An 18,766-nucleotide genomic window follows, 5' to 3' on the forward strand; every position below is an offset into this window, starting at 1 on the left:
TTTCCGTTAATCTTTACCTCTATTCATTCTCTCCAAGCTCATTTCAATTCTTTCTCTTTTTTACCCTCTTTCTCCTAGTTTTTGAGCTCTTCTATTCCCCAATTCATACCCATTTCTAAACTCTCCATCTCCTCCTTCGTCTCTTCATTTCGATTCTCCCCTTTTTACCCACTTCCATCTTCTCATTCTTTGATCCAAGCATCACCTTTCCTCCCTCACCTCCTCCTCCTCCTCTTCTCTCATTCCTTTTTCTCCCTTTCATGACAAACGACTCTAACAATCATTCCCTTGTTCTGCTCCAAATAAATCAGCGTTGCATAAATAGTTCGGAGATTTGGGATCGAATAGTTCTGAATCTATTGTCAATTCAATCAATGCTCTCTGACAATACTTCTCTGAGAATAACTCTAGGATATTTTCCTTGTACTTTTATTGGAATTGTTGTAGGAGTATTGTAAGATTGTTTCATCTATTCGGAGACAAGAATCAAGAATGTTACGGGCCTCTCTGTCCTGGGATACTCCCTCTTGAATTCTTCAGCAATAGCTTCTCTTCTCTCAAGTTTTACTGCCTCTGAAGCTTTTAAAACAACATTCTACTCAATTAGAAACAACTTGGATGATGAATAAAAATGTAAATTTCAGTACCGTTTTCAATTATTATATACTTATTGTTTATGAGTTTATACAAGATAATTGCTATAGAGAACATATTTTATTTAAATTTGGAGATATAATAATAAAAAAAATGTAGTCCACTCAGATTTATATTTTTATTTACATTCAATAGTAGCCCTGAGGAGAAGAAGCCAACTTGAATAATCCATAATTTATTATCATTTAACGAAAATCCTAAATTTAATCCTGATTTAATTCCATCTTAAATAATCTATCGTGTAGTTGGTATAAACTTTTGAACAGCTTCACATATTTTGACTTTGTATATTATTGATTCATTGAACTAAATTAGAATCAGAAGAGTTCTGGGCTTATTCGTTTGGTACATTATTGTTTTGCTGGAATAATAGTTTGCTTCACATAGTTTTACGTTGAATCATTTTATAATTGATTCATTGATCTGGATTGAGAATAAGGAGTAAAGTTCCAAACTTTTATGTTTGATACATTTGTCTAGCTAGCATGCTAGTTTTGATAATCTGTTTGGTTATGACTTCTTTAATGTACAGGGTTCAACAAATTAATATCCATGTGTTGGTAATCTTATTATTCTAAACAAATCAAGCTAAACTATCTATTTACTCATTTTCCAACGCATGTACATGTTTACGAATGTTAGCATTGCGCCATGAAATATAATACACTAAATAAATGACACATAGGCACGGAATATTTTTCAGTTATCTATGTGAGCCTACCTGGGAATATAGAGCACTCTCTCAGCAAGTACAAACCCCACTGTGACCATGAGGTTGGCAGCGGGGAGAAAAGGGATCACCAACAGTAGACACCCAAGAACCAGAGGTGAATGCCGGTGAAACTGAAAAAACAGAAAGAAATTATTCTTACATTAGTTTTTTCTCATTTTTATCCTGTAATTAGCCTTATTCTTTCAACAAGAAAAGATCTTTGTAGGTTTTTGATTTTGTATTACATTTTTTTAAATCAGTGCAATATTTTCTTAAGTTTTTAATTTATTGTGATACATTCTGTGATTCATTTAGAGTATAAAATCAACCTACAAAATTCAAAATTTTAAATCATCATTCCGGGACCGAAAATCAAGTAACGAAGCAGTGTGTGATTACATAACCTTATCTTTTGACAACATTAACATTTTATCAAAATTTTTGGAGAGAAATAGTACAGGCTCAGCCTAGTTTTCCTCCACTGTTATAATTGTATTATGATTATAGTATTTTATTTTATACAATTTGTTAAGGAAATCTTTCTACCACTTGATCAATGGTGAGGAAGAATGATGAGTGAAACAATTCACATCGGGGTGAATAATTTTAGCAAACGAGTATGAAAAATTCTCAAAATACAAGAGAATCTAGTTTTTTAATGAAATGAATAAATGGTAAATAATTCAGAACACAAGTATCAAAAAATTCTGGAAACACAAGAGATCCTCATCTTGTAATTTCCTGTTGGAAGTCATGAACAGCTCGGATCGATAACGAGGATAAAGTAGATAGAGGAGTCGACTGAAAGCCCTCTGTCTACGGAGGTGGCTTCTGGAGGATACGGGCCCAAGAAATACTGGCTACACAGATCATAAAACTTGCCCGGATTTGTTTCTAGGTCAGCCATGTTTCTTTTTCCACTGTATTATATTCGTTCCGTCTATGTGTGAGTCTCTATTTCCAGTGCTATTTATTTCAGAAGTTGCATAGAGCTGCTAGCAGTATAGAGAGGCTATGGTATAGAGCAGCTAGCAGTATAGAGAGGCTACGAATCACCGCGTATTTCATTCAAATATATGCTCTTTCCACTACTATTTAGAGCCCTGACTTCCGGGGATGAAGTCAGGGTGGATAGAGCTGTTTGCAACCTGATATCTATAGATAAAATGTTGAACTATATTCATGTAGAGTGAAGAGTATCCTGCTGATATTTACAGAACATATCTATTGGACCTTCACCTATATCTATAACCGTTTCGTACTCATATGCCTACAAATCGTATCTATGCTCATCTATTCTATGGATTATCCTATCAAGCTTCTAGTCTATGGATTGGAGTTGTATCTATCTAGCCTTCAGTGTATGGATTGGATTGGAAGATTGTATCAATCTTTGTGATCCTGGTTTGATAGAGAGTAGCCTATCCTGTCTATATTTCCTATTCAATCTATGTGTTTCTTGTCTCATACTATGTATGAAAAAAGAATCTGAGAAATCCGTGTTTATTCACTGTCATGCTCATCGTCTTTTTTTCTTTTCAACTGAATGTTTGTATATATAAAATCACTCCACTTGTATGAACTACTTTATTAGCACTATTAAAAAAATATAAAAACCTGAAGTAGGCTACCCTCAGATTTTTTTCATACATAGTATGAAACAAAAAAAAATCTGAGAAAATCCGTGTTTATTCACTGTCATGCTCATCGTCTTTTTTTCTTTTCAACTGAATGTTTGTATATATAAAATCACTCCACTTGTATGAACTACTTTATTAGCACTATTAAAAAAATATAAAAACCTGAAGTAGGCTACCCTCAGATTTTTTTCATACATAGTATGAAACAAAAAAAAATCTGAGAAATCCGTGTTTATTCACTGTCATGCTCATCATCTTTTTTTTCTTTTCAACTGAATGTTTGTATATATAAAATCACTCCACTTGTATGAACTACTTTATTAGCACTATTAAAAAAATATAAAAACCTGAAGTAGGCTACCCTCTTATTTAAAAAATTATAAAGTTCAAATTTTCTCAAATAAAAAGGTATTTTATGTTTTTATATTGTTTTCAATAATTCTAACTATTGAAATAGAGGTGGTTGAAACCCAGGCATTAGCCCAAAAATTATTGAGTTTCTCTCACGAGTCAAGTAAGGTTTATCTATGATGCAAATAAGATTTCGGACTTTGTGTTATCTACATTTGGGAGAGGAATAGCACAAGGTTACCTTATTCTTCCTCTCCCTATCATTTTGATAATGTACTTATTGTATAAATGAATGAATAAATTCTAATGCAAATAACTGACAATTCAACAATAATTTTCTAGTTCATACCATAGAATAAAACAATCTCAAGTTTGTTCGTTAAAATTTATTGAATAGTTCACTTTATTGTCAGTTTTTGTGACTATGTAAGCATAGAATGAATAATCTGTTCAGGTTATTGAAATATACAAAAATATGAATAATAATTAGGAAAAATGAATGAAGAAATAATAAATACAGATTAAAAATTATATACAATCTGTTTAGATTGTTTATTCTATGGTATAAGACAGCATAATATTGTAATCTACATCAGTTGAGGAATTTAAACTGATCCAGGATTTGTCTTCAAATATTTTGAAATTGTATAGATACTTAAATAAAATCATGAAGAATCTCAGAATATCCTTCACAGTGAGTATCTAGAGAGTGAGAAGGAGAGAGGTTCATTGAGTGAATTACTTCATTTGTGCCAAGAGAGAGAGAGAGGGAGTGTGTCTCTATGATTGTATTTTATTCATGTAATTTAAAAAGAGAGGGCGTGATTGATTGATTGATTGATTGAGTACTTTATTTATGTAGATTACAATATATACTGGCTTATACACTTATATACAATAGCTTACAATACAGCAAAATTATAGATGAATTTACATAATATAGACTAAGAAAATAATTATTGAACTGTATATGATATGAAAAAGCAGTTTGTAATATAATAACTCTAGATAATAATCATATTGTTATGCATCTACATAAATTGGCGGAGCTTTGGACATATCAATGTCCATTCTTCGGAAAGAATATTAAAAATATCCTCCCCACTAACTCTCTACCAAAACGTTAATTTCGTTATTTAAACTAAGGATTTATTTATTAATGGAAATATTGTAAAAGTTTTAATCAATATGAATATTAAGAGAAAAAAAAACAGAAAATTGATAGAGTAAAATAATTATATAGGTAGATAAGATCAAATAATTGATTAATAAAATGAAGTAGGCTGAAAGTAGATCAGGGTTATCAACTTTCAGTAATATACAGCAGTATGCAGTGGATAATTGAAATAACATGAGTTTATATAATATATATATATATACAATTCGTTCTATAACATGGTTTAAAGGTTTGTATTTGTGGGATGGGTGGGGGATGGTTGTCATGTGATCGTTCTAGGGCCGGACAGTTTCAGTCATTTGTTCCAAAAGATGTTTTTTTAAAGTCAGGATGAAGCTCGCTCGGCTCTCGATGGACCTGATAGAAACAGGAAGTGCATTCCATGCACGACAGGCACTGACTAAGAAGGATTTTGTGAAAATAGTAGTTCGATGATTGGGTATCCTTAAAGTACTTTCTCCGGTTCTAGTATGTGAAGCATCTATCCTCCTACCTTCAGAGACAAATTTGAAATCATCTTTAAAATAGTTCGGATTACCGTATTTCAAGATATCTCTAACAAGCTTGACTATTCGAAAAAGCCTCTGATCGGGAAGCTTAATGTTGAACTAGCAATGTGGGCTGGGGTGATATGATCATGGCGTTGGAGAGAGTAGACGAAACGTAGACAATAATTTTGGCAACGCTGTAGTTTATCATTCAGAGTGACTTGCATATCGTTAAGAACAGAATTACAATACATTAAATGTGGGAAGATGAGAGATTGAACCAATAATAATTAATGTTTCTAGGGAGGATATCGTGCATTTTCTTCAATGCATGCATGGCTGAGAATACCTTTTTACAAGTTTTGTTCACTTGTTCTGACCAGTCAAGAGTATTATTCATAATAATGCCTAAATTTTTAACTGAGCTACAGTAAGGAATGTCATTACCGTCTACACTAATTTTGTGAATCGATTCAAGGTCAATATTGTTTATAAGACGAGAATATCCAATTATAAGGGTTGTGTTTTGATGGGATTAAGCTTAAGGCCATTTTTCTTTGTCCATTCCACTATCGAATTGATATCCTGATTCATTATTCCAACTGTTTCATTAATTTTTGTTATGGGACAGCTTAAATAGATTTGAAGGTCGTCTGCATAAGTATGGAAACTGGAGAATTTGATAATGGAAGAAAGGTCATTAGCATACAAAGTGAAGAGGAGAGGGCCTAAAATTGAACCTTGTGGTACTCCATGCATAACGTTTTTCCAAGTTGACTTTTTGTCACCGACAGATACACATTGTTTCCTACCTAATAGATAGGATTTAAACCAAACTAACGAGTTGTGACTGAAACCAAGAATAGCCAACTTATTCAGAAGGACTGTATGATCAACAGTATCGAATGCTTTAGAAAAATCAAATAGGGTGAGGATGGTGCATTTTCTTTGGTCCATAGCTAACCTTATATCATCAGTGACACGAAGCAGAGCTGTCTCAGTTGAATGGAATTTTCTAAAGCCTGATTGAAAGTTATGAAGCTTACTATTGTTGTCTAGAAATTTTACAACTTGAGCATGAATGAGTCTTTCTAGCACTTTGGACAATGCAGGTAAAATACTGATTGGTCTAAAATCCTCAACTTTATTGGGTGATGGAACTTTATTTAGAGGGCGAACCAGAGCAAACTTCCAGTTTTCAGGGAAAATGCCTTCTTCAAGTGACTTGTTGAAAATGTATGTAATGGTTGGTAAAACAGCAAATAACATCTTCTTGATAAATTTAATAGGAATTTTGTCTACACCCGTAGCATTACTATGAATACGTTGAATTGCTCTGAAAGTGTCTTCTTCTGAGATTGGATGGAAATGAAATTGATCAGTGATTGGTAAATCTAAGTTTGTAACCTGCTCTTCAAGATCATCGATATGATTAGCAATGACAACTTCGTCGCGTTGGTTAGAGTGTGAAACGAAATGGTCATTTATATTATTCAATGGTAAGTCAATTTGTGGATTCGATTTCTGTTTGCCAAGCCCGAATTCTTTTATTCCCTGCCAAAGTGATTTAGAGTCTTGTCTATTGTTTGTCATAAACGAATTCAAGTACCTAATCTTTGAGTTCCGTAATTCCTGTTTAACCCTATTTCTAAGGCTCCTATACTCTATCAAACTGTCCAAGTCAAATGTCTTTTTAAATTTTCTATGTGCTTTGTCTCTACGTCCCATCATCTTAAGTATGTCTTCAGTCATCCACGGTACTCGTCGTTTTCTATTAATCCTCCTTGTCACATAAGGTGCATGTTTGTCATACAAAGTCAAAGTCCAATTCTCGAAAGTCTTGACCATGTCATCAACTGAGGGTAATGCTTCAATTTGATGCCATGGAGTCTGAGCCACATCAGTCAGGAAGGCGGCTTCATCAAAGTTTTTGAAGTCTCTATAAGTGATAATTTTCTGTTCTGGCTTGGGTATCTTATGGGAAAGTACACAGTAGATCAAATCATGTCTAGAAATAGCTGGGACTGAGATTTGGCCTGCTTGAACAACCTCATTGGGATCACTAACAATGAGAAGGTCAATGAGTGTGTCTGATTCATTAGTATGATGAGTTGATCGAGAGGTAAAATAGTCATGTTTAGGCATTGGAAAATTGTAGTCAGTTGAAAGTAGTCAAAGTTACGATTTGTCATGTTCAAGTCGGTGTTCATATCCCCCATAACTAGTATACGGTTATAACAAGGCATAAGAGAAAGCAAGGCATTTTCGAAATCTGTGAAATGACCTATTTTTGGTGGGCGATAACAGATACCAACGAGTAATTTATCAGTACTAGATAAGGATAATTCAAGTAGCATAAACTCTGGTCTGGAACAATACTCTTGTTTAGATGTGATTAAAACTTTTGTTTTGATACCTTCTTTCACATAAATTGCTACACCCCCACAAGCTTTATTTAATCTATCATTCCGGAAAAGATTATATCCAGGCAATGCAACAAAATTTGATGAAATACTAGGCTTCAAAAATGATTCGGAAATTCCGATTATATTGAAGTCCTGAAAACGGAAGATTGCTCTGAGTTCATCAATGTGGCAACTGAGGGATTGTACGTTAAGGTGAGCAGCCTTGAAAAGTTTTTTGAAAGAGTGGAGCTTATTTGCTAGAAACATACCTGCGTCATTATTACTATTATTGAAATAATCATACCTACTTGAGGGCGAGCGAGCTGACGTGTCAGTGAGAGGCATCATGGAAGCAGCAGACCAATCGTGAACCGACCTCAGAACAACACATGACGGGGAAAATGGGGATGAAACTGATAAAACTTAACCTAAATGAAAAAGTCTCTTGATTCGAGTGCATTCAGCATGCCTTGACAGTTCGGCTCCCTTCACTATTTAAAGTACTAGTTCAAAAAAAAAAAAAAAAAAAAATTCACTAAACACAATAAGATGTAGATGTGTGGAGTTCCGGTGATGAATAATCCTAATGGTGAATAAGATGAAGATTGAGGAAGAACTGGTAGTGGGAGATCTGGTCCAAGTGGAGATAGAGCGAGTAGGTATCCAGTAGTGGAAGAATCGGGTCCAAGTGGAGGTAAGCGAGAAGGAATCCAGTAGTGGAAGATCGAGTCCAAGTGGAGACAGAGAGAGATGGAATCCAGTGGTGGAAAATCGAGTCCAAGTGGAGATAGAGAGAGATGGAATCCAGTAGTGGAAGATCGTGTTCATGGTGGAGATAGAGCGAAATGGGATCCAGTAAAAACTGAAAAAGAGAAGAAAAAGCCAGCAGAAAAACGAAAAATCTTTGAAGAAAGTTATCAATTGAGAAAAGATACATAATACAATTGATAATGAATAATATTCGCATAAAATTGAAGAGGAATAGTATGAGTGAGTGTGTGTTAGATTAACAGAAAATAGCTTCTACCCCTCTCTCACACTCTTCCACTCGAACACACTCTTCGAGTGGAAGAGTGTGAGAGAGGGGTAGAAGCTATTTTCTGTTCCCCTCTCCTCATCATCGGGGTGAATGAATCAGTTCTTCGGTAGACCTCGCGATCTTATAATGAACCAGTTACACAGTTCGTAATTATATTTATATTCGCGTATTAATTATGTTTCACGTTCTAAAAATTATCTTTCTATAATCAATCATGGATCGTAATAAGTGGTTAGAATCGGGTAAAATGTGATTTTGTTGCCTAAATTTGACGATTTTTATCCGGATTTGAAAAGCTGGTGAGTTATTTTATGTGTGATATTCTTATTATTTTGAATCTATGACACTCAACTATGTTCATAAATTGATAAGATACGTATTTTGATTAGATTATGATACATGGTGAGGGATTGAGATGAGCTATTTTGTTAAAAAATGGGTAAATTTCAAAATTGGGTCAACATAACCTCAAACCTTACAAATACGGTAGCTGTTGACATTTAAAGCTGACCTTGGAGACGGGTCATTGACCTGCATTAAAGGGGATGTACTGTTACCATAGTGAAGTCCATGTATAGTATAGAGCGGAGAATATATGTATTATTGTTGATACCCTCATTTATTGATTTATGCAGTACAAAAAGCATCAGCTCATGCTAATACATTTATGATAATAATAATAATTATAACATAGTAATGTGATGAAAAAAGAAAATAATAATAATATTCGTATGGATTTTATTCGTGGAATTTTTGACAGTACTTCCATCAGTAGTTGAATCAGTAAGCCCTTACGACCGTCATACTTCAGCCGAGACCAACAGTTTGACGTGCCCATCCGTTAACACTGAATTTTATCATTAATGTTTTGAAAATAATGTATAGTAATGCTTAGACTTATAGTTTTGAAGCTTAATATTAATCTCTCTCTCCGGTCGTGTGTTGATGGAAATATACTATTTAAGCCGTCAATAAGCCTTACGACCGTCATACTTCAGCCGAGACCAACAGTTTGACGTGCCCATCCGTTAACACTGAATTTTATCATTAATGTTTTGAAAATAATGTATAGTAATGCTTAGACTTATAGTTTTGAAGCTTAATATTAATCTCTCTCTCCAGTCGTGTGTTGATGGAAATATACTATTTAAGCCGTCAATAAGCCTTACGACCGTCATACGGTACTTCAGCCGAGACCAACAGTTTGACGTGCCCATCCGTTAACTCTGAATTTTATCATTAATGTTTTGATAATAATGTATAGTAATGCTTGGACTTATAGTTTTGAAGCTTAATATTAATCTCTCTCTCCGATCGTGTGTTGATGGGAAGGATATTATTTTATATCCTTCTTGAAGAATCGACAATTATTTGTTGAAACAAAGACTTATGAAATTGAATTACAATTTCATATTATCGTTATTCTAATTGCAATTAATATTTATTCTTATTGATTGATTATCTATACTTTGTAAAATTCGTTGAAAAATCAGCATTACCGTTATTTAATGTAAATTAGTGTATAAGCCAGTAAATATTATAACATACATAAATAAAGAAATCTAATCTAATCTCCAACTTACTCACTCTGTCTCATTCTTCTATGAAATTTTTCTATGTCTGGGTTTGAAGCATCTAAATTTGAAAATCTACTTTGTGAAGATATTTAAGAACTGAAAATTTTTTAGAAGTGATTACTACAAGACTTAACCTATTTCGGACTATGTGTAACCTTATCTGAATTTGGGAGAGAAATAGCACAAGGTTACCTTATTTTTTCTCTCCCTATCATTTTGATGATGTACTTATTGTACCAATCAATACAGAATAAAGAATATTCAATATTGATCATATACTAGCTTTGGAACAATACGGTTTTTGAACTATTCTTGTTGTATGTTGGAAGAAATCTCTAGAGGGAAACGTATGGCTCAGGCTAAATGTTTCCATGGAAGTAACAAGTATTCAAGTATTTATCTAGCCTATTCTCGTAACGGCATCTAGGGAAAACACAGCACTAGAAATAATAATCTCCAAGAAACTCTCCTTTCAAGTAAAAAGCTCTCAAGATATCATCCTCTCTCCAACACTATTATAAGCGAAAAGGAAATACTAGAATCTAATTCATGACTCGCGTTTTCTTCTTTCAAATAATGAGGCTATCATCTCAAAAGGCAGCAACGCTATGCGTGCTCGAAACTTCTATTTCGGATCTGTGAGAGGGAAAAGAGTTTTCTGGCTTACTAAGCTTTTCAGCCATTTTCAATCTACGAGAATGTCGTAGCATAATAGAAGCTAACAGGAAAGGATGAGGAAGAGGCGAAGAAAAATGGAAACGAGGAAGAGGGGTAAGATGATTGGGTGAGTGAGAAAGGAAAGAAGGAGAAAAAGAAGATAATTGCCTTGTCAGAGAGTTGTCTAGTTGCTATCGCAAATAAATATTGATTAGCGATTTGAGCCAATGCCAAAAGCAACTGCCACCCCATCATGAGTCTCCCGGTTTCTCAACTATGAAATGTTTCAAGAAGGGTTTTCTTGTGTTTTTCCCGGCTAAACATCAGAATAACTGAATCTCCAACATTTATATAAGTGCGTCGTCCCATTTCTAGGTTGAGAACGTTGCTTTTTTCTAGATTTATTTCAAACAGCTAGCATTCACACACTTTTTTCCATGTATTTCATACGACATACAGTCAAATTGTTGAGTTAGTATTCCTCATATTATTGAATATCGAGTATTGAGTAAGGCTAGTTTTTCAAACAGCTAGCATTCACACACTTTTTCCATGTATTTCACACGACATACAGTCAAATTGTTGAGTTGGTATTCCTCATATTGTTGAATATCGAGTATCGAGTAAGGCTAGTTACACACACATCGAATTTTGGACGTTCGATTGTTTGCAGTCCTTATGAAATCTACTAGATCTAATGGAACTTGGCAAAACATAAACACATCATACGTTTGCCAAGTTATGTTTGATATAATAGAATTTATAAAAAATCGTATGTCCAAAAATCGATATGTGTGTAACAATATTGAAATACTAGCGGGTAACCCGTGCTCCGAGAAGGTCCAATTGAAAACTTGACAAACTGTAATCTTGACCTACTGAAATTTTTTCGTGAATTTCTTATCGAGTATAATCCAGTGTAATCCAGAAACTCCACGAACTGACTTGACGTAATGGCATCTTGATGAATTAAAAATAGGCCTATAACCATCCTCGGTAAATTAAGAATCTATATATAATTATATATATGCAAAATTTAATTTCGCACTTTCTCAAAGTTCATGTTATTCCAAATTATATTATTCAATTTAAAATGTATTATGTATGTATTCGAAATGTATATACATACATAATACATTATATTGAAGAATAACATGAACTTTGAGAATATAATGTATGTATTATATACATAATAATCCTCGTATTGATCAATACGAGGTGATATGGGAAGATTTCTATGATTCTTTATATTATCTGGAACTGCGAGGAAAAGAGAAATCCATCATTTATCATGATGATGTTGAAGAAATAGTAAAAATAAACCCGAAAATTGGAGATTGAAAATGAAGAATCAGTGAAAAAACAGAGAGATTCAAGGAGTTTAGAGATGCCATGAGAAAAAAAATTATTGTTAAAACGTTTGTGAGAAAGATTTCTGCAAGAGAGAATAGAGAAATGTAGAGTGAGAAAGGAAGAGGAAGAGAGAGACAGATTCTAGGAACGAGAAAATGCAGTTAGCACCATTCAAAAAAGTTACACAATAGCCTGACGGTCGTGCTGCGGCGAAAACTGTCTAAATAAACGCAGAGGCGTCAATAGTTATTAAGAAAAGAAGAGGTGGGAGAAAGAGAGCAAGAAGAAAACGAGAAGAAGAAGAAGAAGACGAAGAAGAAGAAGAGGAAGAAGAAGAAGACGAAGAAGAAGAAGAAGAAGAAGAAGAAGAAGAAGAAGAAGAAGAAGAAGAAGAAGAAGAAGACGAAGAAGAAGAAGAAGAAGAAGAAGAATAAGAAGAAAGAGGAAGACGAAGTACAAAAAGTAGCAGTAGTCAGGAGGAGTCAGAAAAGGAGCCTCGTCTGTTAGTTTCACAAAATTAAACGTTAATAATAGATGAGAGAAAAGATGGCGGAGAGATTTGTTGAATCGGGATTAATTTGGATTCGTCGTAATGAATAAGACAGCGCGGCGCGGCGCATTGCACTACTGCAGTTGGTTCCCAATTTCTTATAATCTTCGCAGATTAAAACCGGGCCGGAGTTAATTGTTGTTCTGATGGGGCCTCAATTTGTTGTAATACGCGCCTTTGAGGAAAGAATGGAAGGGGTTGCAAGCTGACGGGAAGATGAATAGAGCAAGATATTAACGATTTTTGCAATAATTAATAGAAGAAGATTTGTTGGAATTGCTTGTTAGGATGGACTGGATAATACTCCAAATCTGAACTATTATGAAACGGATATTATATGCTATTTTTTTTATATTGCATAGAGCAAATTGATATTGTTGAAATCACTAATTTTACAAACAATTCGAAATACTAGTTTTGGTTATTCAAGACATATTCGGTTTCAGTTAAGATTCTAGTTTTGTTGTTTTTTAATACAACTTACCTACACTGTTATAATTTTCTATGATGAGGTCAACGTTATAATGGCAGTGTTTGATTAGAATTGGTATTGCCATCCTTGTCTATCATTCAACAGAGCGGATAGTGCCCTCTCTTTCTTGCTTTGCTGTGTTGCTAAATCGTCTTTTAACAGTGTAGAAATAATAATTTAATAACAAAATATTTCATATTAATTATGAAAATTCATTATGAAATTATTGAAAAATATAATTTCTCTCTTAATAAAATATAAATAATTTGGTGTATAAATTGAAATGGACATAGCCTACACAATATTTGGAAAATTTAAGACAAAATTAGGAAATTGAAGAAGTTTTGTGTTAAATTCTCTAGTTTTTCGAAATTTGATTTAAACGTGGCCTACGACTACGCCCCGTTTCGGAAAGCCAATTTTCTGACTTCAGCTGTTTAAAGTCTAGAACTTAGCTCAATCCCGAGCTCGGAAACCGGCCCTTGAACATATTATATTGAGCGATCAATTTCTGTTTATATTTTTATATTTGGCTATTTATATATTTTATCTATGGTTATTTATGTCCAACGGATCTTGAAAACGGCTCTAACGATTATCACGAAATTTGAAACATAGTGGGTTTATGATATAAAAATTCGATTGCACTACGTCTCATCCTAGGGAAACTCGCTGAACGACATTAAAAGGTTAAATCATCCTTGACTGAAACAGCTGAGACTATCATCATCTGTTGATAGTAAAAAGTGAGTGAGCGAGTGAGTCTGTGGAAAATCAAAATATCGCATCCCCGAAATTCAGAAGCTGACGTATAGCCAGCTGTGAAATAAAAACACGATAATTTTAGAGAATTGTGTTCTGTTTATCAATAAATAAAAATAACGAGCGAAGCTCGGTGCCCCGATATTAGAATAGTAATAGAGCAATGTGTGCTATTAAAATGTAGGTAATTTGTTTCTGTATGGTACTGTATATTGAAAACTAACCTCAAAGTCAGCGAAGCAACGATACGCTAGCAGTAAGCAGCAGCCGAAGAAGATACACGTTGCAACGTTGCGATAGTCGCCCAGTGACGTCACCAGAGGAATAGATCCCATCTGCCAATCATGGCTCAGTGTCGCAGGGCAGAAGAGCAGCCAACAGTTGAATACTGCCAGGTAGCAGAACGTCATCAATCTGCAATCAATACAATAAATGAGGAAGTTGTTATTGGAGAAGAAATAATAATTGAGAGAGATGTATAGGCCTACAGTAGAAAAGATTTTTCCTCTTTTAAGGATCGAAACATAGTGGAGTGACGATGGTGGAAGGTATCACAGAAAGTAGCTGAGTGTGTTTGGATAATGCATGCCTTGAATGTCTTCGATCCTTTTTATCTTCTATCCTACCTTCACTGCTCCAATAATTATGTTCTGGCACATTGTAATAGATGGATCACTGTTTAACACTCTCAGCTACCCTCCACTTTCATCACTTCTCTATGTTTAGATCCTTAGTTTCTCCTGGCGGCGACTTACAGACGGTAGAAATGAATATGGCAAGTTACTAGCTTCTAGTTCTATTCGTTTCGTCACTTGCTATCAAAATATTATCAAGGAATTTTGTTATTAATTTGGATCTAAATCTTTTCAAATTGAAAATTTGTTCTTTCAAGTGTTTAGTTAGAGAAAATTATACAAAATTTTATAAAGTAGATAAAACATAACCTATTTTCTGGACTATTTTAAAAATCAAATCAAAACTTTTATTCACAATACAAACAATTGAGGGTCCTGACAAACCCAAAAGTTTTTCGGCGGGTGCCCAGTTACAGAAAAAACGAGTTACAAAAGATAAATATACTTAGACAAAATAAATATTACACTTCAAAGATTTTAAGTAAAAAATTGAATGAAAATTGATACAAAATTCAAAAATATATACATCAGATTTTGATACAGAATTAATAAAATAAGGGAAAAACAAAAATTTACTAGAAAGGAATGAAATAAAAAGGAAAAGGTAAGAATTGTTTTACACAAGTAATAGTACATTTTCATCGTTGAGGCAGGCGGCAGTGACAATAAAAGGAAAATTTTAAAACTTCAGCCAGCAAAAAAAATCTAATAATGTAAGCATATGCTGTCATTTTTTCATTAATGAATCAGCGGCGCGGGCAAGATATTTATCTCGGGCCACTCCCGTGTTTCGGATGGACACGTAAAGCCGTCGAACCCGGCTGCCTAAAAAGCAGTCGTTAGGTCATGTCAGAGGCCCTGAAATTGATCAGTTGCGACCTGAAAACTCTGACACCATACCTGAGCCAGCCAGGTCACTTGATATTATTATTATTATTATTATTATATTATTATTATTATTATTATTATTAATCGAAATTCGGGGGAGGAACAGTTTTGGGCTGTGCCTGTTGATCCTCCACCAAATTAATCTACATAATAATTTTGTATCATTGAATCAATAAAAAAAAGAATAGAAAATCCATTAATCAGGCATCTCTCCAAAACTGATATAACTGATAATTGAAACTGATATATTCTTATGTGATTAAAATTAGTGGCCTTCAGTAACTTGACGTCTCAGGGTTCCTTGCGTATAAATCTCTATGTAAAGAATACAATAATATTGATTCAGGTGAGTGATAACTATGAATAAAATAGCCTACGAATTCAATCGTATGGAACTTCAATCGTATATTATTGTACTTCACCTACTACAATTGCAATGTATCAATCCAAGCATCTTGAATTAAATTTGAAATAATCCACGCTGTGAAAATAATTAAGAACTGAAAACTCTGTGAAGTGAACAACTACAAGACTCGACCTATTTTGGACTATGTGTAACCTTATCTAAATTTGGGAGAGGAATAGCACAAGGTTACCTTATTTTTTCTCTCCCTATCATTTTGATGATGTAGGCTACTTATTGTATGAATCAATACAGAATAAAGAATATTCAATATTGATCATATACTAGCTTTGGAACAATACGGTTTTTGAACTATTCTTGTTGTATGTTGGAAGAAATCTCTAGAGGGAAACGTATGGCTCAGGCTAAATGTTTCCATGGAAGTAACAAGTATTCAAGTATTTATCTAGCCTATTCTCGTAACGGCATCTAGGGAAAACACAGCACTAGAAATAATAATCTCCAAGAAAACTCTCCTTTCAAGTAAAAAGCTCTCAAGATATCATCCTCTCTCCAACACTATTATAAGCGAAAAGGAAATACTAGAATCTAATTCATGACTCGCGTTTTCTTCTTTCAAATAATGAGGCTATCATCTCAAAAGGCAGCAACGCTATGCGTGCTCGAAACTTCTATTTCGGATCTGTGAGAGGGAAAAGAGTTTTCTGGCTTACTAAGCTTTTCAGCCATTTTCAATCTACGAGAATGTCGTAGCATAATAGAAGCTAACAGGAAAGGATGAGGAAGAGGCGAAGAAAAATGGAAACGAGGAAGAGGGGTAAGATGATTGGGTGAGTGAGAAAGGAAAGAAGGAGAAAAAGAAGATAATTGCCTTGTCAGAGAGTTGTCTAGTTGCTATCGCAAATAAATATTGATTAGCGATTCAAATCAAATCAAATCAAATCAATTTGAGCCAATGCCAAAAGCAACTGCCACCCCATCATGAGTCTCCCGGTTTCTCAACTATGAAATGTTTCAAGAAGGGTTTTCTTGTGTTTTCCCGGCTAAACATCAGAATAACTGAATCTCCAACATTTATATAAGTGCGTCGTCCCATTTCTAGGTTGAGAACGTTGCTTTTTTCTAGATTTATTTCAAACAGCTAGCATTCACACACTTTTTTCCATGTATTTCATACGACATACAGTCAAATTGTTGAGTTAGTATTCCTCATATTATTGAATATCGAGTATTGAGTAAGGCTAGTTTTTCAAACAGCTAGCATTCACACACTTTTTCCATGTATTTCACACGACATACAGTCAAATTGTTGAGTTGGTATTCCTCATATTGTTGAATATCGAGTATCGAGTAAGGCTAGTTACACACACATCGAATTTTGGACGTTCGATTGTTTGCAGTCCTTATGAAATCTACTAGATCTAATGGAACTTGGCAAAAACATAAACACATCATACGTTTGCCAAGTTATGTTTGATATAATAGAATTTATAAAAAATCGTATGTCCAAAAATCGATATGTGTGTAACTATAGTGAGGTTCACGTTATAATGGTAGTGGCTAACGATAGGAGAACGGCGTTGCCGATTCTCTGTTTTAATTAATTACATTTCTAAATTGTTAAATACAGATTTAGCAATGTTGCGGAGTTAAAAAAGTATGGTGCTATCTGATTTGTGGAATGATAGACAAGGATAGCAACACCAATGTGAATCAAATACTGCCATTATAACGTGGACATCACTATGGACTAGTATCGATATTGTACATTCGTATCAAACTATGTTCTCAATATTATTATCAAACTTTATTATAATCCATGTTTTATCAATCTGTGTGTATCTTTTGCCTCTGAAAAGTTGTGATTATTGAAAGCGTATCAAGAACAGACGTTATTTCAAGTTGATTTATGCTCTTTTGAATGTATATAATGAACAAATTTAGTTCAATGAAAGAGTGTTTCATTTGGACATTCCAACATATAACATCAATGCATTGAACCGTATTGTTGAAGAACGAAGTCATCCAATATCAGCTTTTCACTTTCAAATACACTCTTTAAAATTTCCTCCCAACTCACCTTCCTCACAACTGGTTCTACAATCATCACATATTACCGTATTCATCTTATTATTGTATCTTACGCAATTAATTGAATCTTTATTATATTAAAGCCACATAGACAAAAAATTCACAGTCAATACGGCTGATTGTCACCGAGTATACAGTATAAGGCTGAAGTCTCATCTATTATCTCTGTAGTAACATACTATTGAATACCTTTTCAGTACTTCAAATACAACAAAACATCCTAAGTTTTATGAACCATATCTTTTAGCTTTTCACTCACAATGTGGGGCTGGGGTTGAAAATGAACATGGCTCCATATTGTGAGTAAAAAGATAACAGCTACTATCCACAAAATTTAGACTGCTATGTCGTATTTGAAGAATCGGAAAAGAGAAGGCTACATTGATAAGTAGTTTGTAATAGAAAGAGAAATTAGAGTGTATTCATATTGAACATGATTCAATTGCCACTGCAGTCCTACTCATATTACAATAGCCCTTCAAGAAGAAACCTTCTGCAACACATTCCAAGAACATTATACGGAGTATAGTTACGTATTGTAACTACTTTTCATAGTAACACATTGAACCAAATTCAATCTACACTGCAGTCCTACATATCTTCCAAGAGCCCCTCAAACCATTCCCAAACCGTACATCCAATTAGCATTCAAGTTTTAGCAAGGTGATTAAATTACTCCAAAGTAATATGTTACATTAATCGCATTGCACAGGGGCCAATTGTAGTTAATTGTGTACACAGCAATTACAGCCTAAGAGCTCTTCATCATTTGGGAGGCTGCAATGTCAAATCCCCTTCCCTTCTCACTATAAGTACATAATAGATTCTCCCGCGGGGAGACAAAGTAGGCCTACACTACACGCAAGTTCAAATAATAGAATCAAGATGGAACAAAATAATAGGAACTTACAACACATTCTGCTAATTAAACACCATTATCATTCTGTGTTT

The 18,766-nt window shown here is 34.1% G+C and overlaps 1 protein-coding gene across 2 annotated transcripts in view; it reads right to left on the minus strand.

Annotated features, from left to right (window-relative positions):
- Positions 1-18,766, minus strand: part of LOC111043705 (protein O-mannosyl-transferase TMTC1) — a 287,369-nt gene that overhangs the window by 53,455 nt on the left and 215,148 nt on the right. The window contains exons 7-8 of one of the 2 annotated variants that reach the window (XM_039439285.1): positions 14,062-14,251; positions 1,376-1,497 (exon numbers count right to left, since the gene is read on the minus strand). In XM_039439285.1, the coding sequence (XP_039295219.1) occupies positions 1,376-1,497; positions 14,062-14,251 (312 nt within the window). The remainder of the gene's footprint in view (positions 1-1,375; positions 1,498-14,061; positions 14,252-18,766) is intronic. The other variant, XM_039439284.1, reaches the window with a different exon arrangement.

Source organism: Nilaparvata lugens, chromosome 12 (assembly GCF_014356525.2).
Source record: "Nilaparvata lugens isolate BPH chromosome 12, ASM1435652v1, whole genome shotgun sequence".
In the NCBI taxonomy this organism is placed as follows: Eukaryota; Metazoa; Arthropoda; class Insecta; order Hemiptera; family Delphacidae; genus Nilaparvata; species Nilaparvata lugens.